The 5,910-nt window shown below is 61.6% G+C and overlaps 1 protein-coding gene across 2 annotated transcripts; it reads right to left on the reverse strand.

The window, feature by feature from the left end:
* Window positions 1-14: 14 nt before the first annotated feature.
* Window positions 15-5,836, reverse strand: RIC8A (RIC8 guanine nucleotide exchange factor A). Of its 2 annotated transcripts, none has more exons than XM_045558590.1 (10): window positions 5,655-5,836; window positions 5,384-5,431; window positions 4,706-5,224; window positions 4,053-4,144; window positions 3,404-3,554; window positions 2,263-2,358; window positions 2,037-2,181; window positions 1,817-1,961; window positions 1,301-1,420; window positions 15-900 (listed from the first exon to the last, which is right to left on the reverse strand). In XM_045558590.1, the coding sequence occupies exons 1-10, from the start codon at window positions 5,736-5,738 to the stop codon at window positions 780-782; spliced, it is 1,521 nt and encodes a 506-aa protein (XP_045414546.1). In that variant the 5' UTR covers window positions 5,739-5,836; the 3' UTR covers window positions 15-779. The 2 variants fall into 2 exon arrangements, with proteins under 2 accessions (XP_045414546.1, XP_045414545.1); XM_045558589.1 differs by having other exon boundaries at window positions 4,706-5,296.
* Between the last annotated feature and the right edge of the window lie 74 nt (window positions 5,837-5,910).

Consider the following 5,910-nt stretch of genomic DNA (forward strand, 5'->3'; position numbering starts at 1 on the left):
TTCACACATACACATTCGTGTCCCAAAGTCTTTATTCCAGGATGATGTTTCTGCGGCTACTTGTGGTGCACGATACAAACCTCAATTTATTATGGTAGCACAAGAGGCATTTTCCCTCACGTAAGTATTTACAGTCTAAGCCAGTGGGAAGGACTGAGATTTAATTGCCACAACCAGCAAGAACCGGGTGCTGTGGATACAACAGTGGTGGCTAAGCCAAGACCAACAGGAACGTAGAGGAGGCCACCAGCTCTGCGCTCAGTGGGACAGAAACAACAGAGCATACCTTGGAATGGGTGTTTGACATACTTGTATATAAAATTCTAGCAGATTCCTTTTCCCTGTAAAATGCAGCACATGCCCCAACATACTGGCTCTGGGCCCGCGCTCCAACCTCAGGCATCCTGCGCCTGCGTGTGCCCACACTTGGCCCATACCCTCCTACGTGTACTCGACTGCGTGTCCAGGTAGGCCCTGCCCTCAGGTAGCAGCTTCTGCACACATTCCTCTTGGCACGCGTGAAAGTACTTCATCTGTGGAAATCAAGGCAGACTGCCCAGAGTTAGAGCAGAGAAAGGCCATCATGGTCCTAGAGATAAGAAACCGGACCAGAGGCACATCACGAACAGAACCTTGGAAGTAAAGAGAAAAGGTCTCCAGCTTGGAGAGAGAGGCGTGGAGCCATGTGGCTTGCGGGATGTGGCTTCCCGGGTCATAGCCCCAAGGAAGTCTCTGGAAGCAGCACCAGTTCTGATGGGGGAGCAGAACAGCCGACATCCTCAGTCAGGGTCTGAGTCAGGGTCCGAGGAGAGCTGCCCCTCCATGGTCTCGCACATGGCATCCTGCAGGGATGTGAGGTGGCCCCGGGGACTCATCCCCATGGGCTGGATGACTCTGTGCCTGCAGGGAAAGGTGCAGTGGGTCTGGGGACAGGGCCCAGGGGGCCGGGCAGGGGTCCTTGCTCACCCCTGGCTGCTACCTTCCTCTCTACCAGGTGGGGAAGCCTGGGTGGGACTTTGTGTTAATCAGGTCCAAATCTCAACTGCTACCTCATGGCTTTAGAACATGAGGCAGTTTTTAAATTTCTCTAGGCCTCGATTAATGTCTGTAAAATGGGCACAATACTGATCTCTACCTAACCCTCCCCTGGGGGATTTCCTCCAGGGCAAGTGATGCCCAGCTTCCCTAACGCAGCCTTGCTGGACACCGAGCCCTCCCCCGATCCCATGTCCCGGGGCTCCCGAGACAGGACGTGCCTCTGCTCCCCCGTCTGGCTGCAGGCCTTCCCCACGCCACACACCTGGAGAGTTTGTCAAACATGTTCACCAGCTTCATGGCCTCGTGCTCTTTCTGCTCCTCCGTCATGCCCTCCATGGGGTTGGGCAGCTTCTCCTCCACCCTCCCGGTCACTGGGTTTATGCTGTTCCCCGGGGAGGGAGCGTGGGGAGTGTGTTAGTGACTCCAGGACAGGAGTGGCCGTGAGGGGTTGGTGAAGTCCCACCTTTTCCCGCTCAGGCCTGGACTGGCAAGTAACCCATTTCCCCCGTGGGGTGAGGGGGCCAAGGCGACTGCAGGAAGGACCTCCCTCCAGGAGCAGCACAGATAGCCAGCTCCTGACACCTGACCATCCTCGGTCTCTGTTCTCAGAATGACACATCTTGACATCAGGCCAGACATCACTTGGGAACAGGCGGCTGACACTGGAAGATCCTGCCCGTCTGTCATCCTGTCCCGCCCACCCCACAGGAGTCCAGATGGGTGTAGGAGCCGGGACCAGGGGGCCGCGGGAGGAGCCCTGAATGCTGGAGGTACACACCTGGCCTTGGCTTCCTTGTACTCGTCCGTGTCCGTGTCCTCGTCCTCTGAGTACTGGCCCTCGGGCCGGCCCCCCGACATGAGGCCCCTGGCAGCCAGGAGGCCCGCAGCGTTCCCGTAACCTGTGTACTTGATGAACCGCGGCACTGGGGGGCAAGGCAGGGGTCAGTGTGTGCTTGTGGCCAAGGTGGGGCGGGGTGGGCCCGGGCTCCCCGACTCACCGCTCTCAGAGCACAGGACAAACAGGAACTCGGCAGCCACCCTCTTCACATCCGTGTCCAGGTGTGTCATGAGGCGGACGAGCTTGTTTCGCAGCAGCTCCCCGACCTCAGGCCGGGTCTTCACGTCCCGCAGTGGGGGCAGCACCTGGGGAGGCAGCCGTCCCTCAGCCTTGGCTGGGAGCAGCGGGGTCTGTGACCAGGCCCAGCCCGCATCCCCAGGGAGTACCTGGGCCTTCAGGAACTTCCTGGGCGGGCGGTGCCTGCGGGCGCACTCCGTCAGCACACTCAGCACGGGAGCCACACTCTCCTTCAGCCTGTGTGTCTGCAGAGGGGCCTGTGTCACGGGGCTGTGCTCCCACCAGACGCGAGGCTGGGGGGGTGCTGTGCACGTATTTGCATGCGTACCCCAGCCGGTCCGGGGGGCAGGGGCTTGGGAAGGGACCCCACGGCAGCCAGCCAGCCCAGGGCCTTTTTCAGCTTTGAAAGGGACACGACCAGGAACTAACTCAGGAAGTTACTTGTAAGCTTTGGAACTTGGGGCAAATAACCACTGTCAGTCTAACTTCCTCAACACTTAAAGCTGACAGTGCACCACTGGCACACACAGTGCTCTCAGGAAATGGTGGCACAAAGAAGAAAGAACAGAATCTCTACTCTGTGCACAGAGAGCAGGGAGTTTCTTACCCTCCCCAGCCTCCCACGGTGCCTCCCTGGACCCCAACAGCAGCAGTGGCAGCGACAGGCCCAGATGACCGCAGCCCACATGCCCTGACTGGCTCACACATGCCATGAGCATCCCCTTCTCGGGCAGCGTGGACTCCCAGAGGTCCACGAAGTCTCGCTCGGCTGCACTACAGCCCGCCTAACGTCCACAAGCCCCCGGAAGCTGGTTCGAGGCCCAGCTGTCCGCATGGTCCACGGTGCAGCCACAGAAATCAGAAGGAACCTCTGTTTGGAGGCTTCTGTGGGTCTCCTCAGGACGCTAAGGGACAGCTGAGGCTGGTATCAAGGGCTGCCTGCACGGCCACAGCAGGAGCCCAAGGGTCAAAAGCAGGGATCGGGGGCTTCTCAGGTCCACTCAAAAAGGATCCACAAAAAGATCTAAGGAAGAACAAGCACTTTGCTAGACTGTGACAAACTTGTTTCCTTGTAGTAATCAGCAAAAGTGAAACCTTCAAGTGTGTCTGGGGTATCCACGTGCTCCTCAGGGAGGACCTGGACGCAGCCTGGCAGCTGGAGGAACTGCTCGAATCACACCAAGACGATCCCCACTTACCAGTGTGGACGGTGCAGAGGCAGCGACCAACGCTGTGCAGAAAGGCCAGGCAGAGCCCCCGGGGGAGCCTGCACAGCCGTCCCCGGCCTACCTGGTGCAAACGCTTCTCCAGGAAGCTGAGGAGGGCACGAATCACATCCATGTTCACTCCCATGAACTCCACGGAGCCTTTGTGTGACTCCAGGGTGAGGAGGATGTCCAGACAATTCAGGGGTAAGTTGCCCAGAAGGTTCACTGTGTGGCTGAGGACAAATGAGGGGGTCTTAATAGGCCCCGCTGGGGCTACACATGACATGAGACAGCACCTGGGCGCCCAAGGAGCAGCCCTAAGGGCAGGGACTGATCTCAAGGCCCCTCCCCCCACCAGGAGGGGACAGCACTCTCTGTGGATCCCCCGCCTGCCCCACCCTGTCTGGGCTGAAGCACCAGATCTCTAGAACCCAGAGCAGCCCAGAAGCAGGTCACCCAAGAATACGGGCAAGGGACCAAGGTGCCTTGTAAGTACCACGCCACCTGTCACCACTGGTCAAGGTCCAGGTAGCATGTTCCTGCCACCAAATTCATGGCTCTTGTCTAGCATCATGCTAGTAGCACCAGGGGCTCTTTGGAAACACACTGATGTCCAGTCCCACCCACACGCCCCCTCCAGGGTGGGGCCCGGGGGACGGCCAGGACCAAGGCCAAGGCCACCGTCTGGCTATCTGAGCACACCCCCCTCCCAGGACGGGCCACGCCCTCACCCATGGAACTCTTCCGTGCGGTCTCCAGCAGCAGCAACCATCACGCAGTGCCGGAGGAGGGTGCCCAGGTACCGGTAAAGGGCAGCGTCTTCCTGATCAAAGAAAGGGGTTCCCGTGAGGGCAACCCCCACTCCTCCCCACTGCTGTCGGCTGAGGTTCTACCATCTCTGCACCCCAGGCCTGCGTGCGCTGACTATGCGTCTCTTCTACTGCACACCCGGCCCCTAGCCGACCCTGGCCAGTGCTAGAGCTAAAGGCGACCACTGCTGTTTCCCTAAAACTCCACCAGTTTTCTTCTCGGAGCACTTCCCTGATCAAGAATGTTAATATATCTCCTCGGAATGAAGTCACGCTCTGTGCCCGGGCCCCACACCCACGGCCTCATGGTGGAGGGTCTCCCACGGTCTCCCCCCACCACACACGCAGCCCTCCTGTCAGGCCTCAAGTGCCAGAAGCGGCCCCACCTCCCTCAGAAACCTTCCTTGAGGCCCCTGCCCGGAACAGGCATCCGCTGGGCCTCCTCCCAGCAGGCTGGGAGGTCCCGTCCACGCCATGTCTGACACCCAGAACCGTGAAGGTACCCGGTGAGAGGCACGTCCAGGGAACATCTGGGCCGAGTTGGGCCCCACCCGTGGGCTCAGGTCAGCTCTCACCTCTTCCACCTCCCTCTTGACAGAGTCGAACGTAATGTTGAAGAGCACTTTGAGGATCTCCATGGCTCGCTCCGTCTCTTGGGGAGGAAGGAGCTTGGGGGGGCTCTCTCCAGGAGTCCCCCCCAGCGTCAGCTCCAGGGTGTCCGTCAGCAAGCGAACTCCATTCAGCTCCTGAAACAGCTGCTGCCGCACGTCAGTGCGCAACGCCGTCAGCAGGAAGAGGAGCCGCAAGTCAAAGAACTGAACGTCGTGGGGGAAGCTCCTCTCGCGGTACAGGCTCACACGCTCCGCCAGCTTTGCCACCAGGCGGGCCTCGGCCGCCAGCATCTGTGCCAGAGGGCTGCTGAGCACCAGGTTGCACAGGCACTTGAGGGACTCAAGCACAACATCCATGTCCGGGGGCTCCGTGACGGACTCTTCGGAGGCAGAGATGCCAGCATAGCAGGCCAGTGCCCGAAGGCTCTGGCGGCTGGTGAAGGCATCCAGGCAGCTGCGGTCCCGGGACAAGATTCGGACACTCTGAAGCCAGGTGACACGGTGGGAGGCTGGTAAGCCCTGCTCCAGGACCGAGGCCAGCAGCTCCGCCAGTCTCTGTAGGCAGAGAGACGGACGGCTGCACCACGCCCCTCTTCCTGGGCCGCCCGTCCCTGCCCGTTTACCCCTTGGGCCGGCACCCACCTTCCGGTCCTCCTGTTGGGCATCGTCGAACGTGAAGCTCTGGGAGTGCTGGAGAGAGACCCAGGGGGCTCGAGTCCACACGCGAGCAGGGCGCGGCTGCCAGTCCCCGCTCAGGAGCGATGGCCGAGTGTGCACGCGCCCCACCCCTGCGCTCCTGCCGCCCGGCGGGCGCACCCCGCGCTCCCCGGTCACTCCCACAGCGCCTGCCGGACACGCGCGCGCACCACTCGCCCCCTCCGAGCCCGTCCCACGGCCTCGGGCTGCCGCTCACCTCCTGGTTGTACCTCCGCAGAGCCTCCACGATCACGTCTTCCTCCCCTGTCGCCACGGCTTCCGCAACCGCCCGAGGCTCCATGGCGCCCCCGGGACCGGCGTCGGGAAGCTGCGGCCGGCAAGGCGGAGGTCCAGCCGCGCGGTTCCGGGCCGCAGCTCGCCGGCCCCGCCCTGGCCCAGGAAGCCCCGCGTCGGCGCGCGGGGGAAGCCGGGAAGGGGCGTGCGGCGCGCGCAGAGGAGGCCGGGACGCGGGG

This window comes from Lemur catta, chromosome 7, assembly GCF_020740605.2.
Source record: "Lemur catta isolate mLemCat1 chromosome 7, mLemCat1.pri, whole genome shotgun sequence".
In the NCBI taxonomy this organism is placed as follows: domain Eukaryota; kingdom Metazoa; phylum Chordata; class Mammalia; order Primates; family Lemuridae; genus Lemur; species Lemur catta.

Excerpts from the sequence above, each read along its gene's own strand:
- RIC8A (XM_045558589.1), bottom strand. The coding sequence starts at position 5,738 with ATGGAGCCTCGGGCGGTTGCGGAAGCCGTGGCGACAGGGGAGGAAGAC. Across the intron at positions 5,432-5,654 it reads TGCGGAGGTACAACCAGGAG|CACTCCCAGAGCTTCACGTT; the intron begins GTGAGCGGCAGC and ends GTCTCTCTCCAG. Across the intron at positions 1,421-1,816 it reads TACAAGGAAGCCAAGGCCAG|CATAAACCCAGTGACCGGGA; the intron begins GTGTGTACCTCC and ends CCCGGGGAACAG.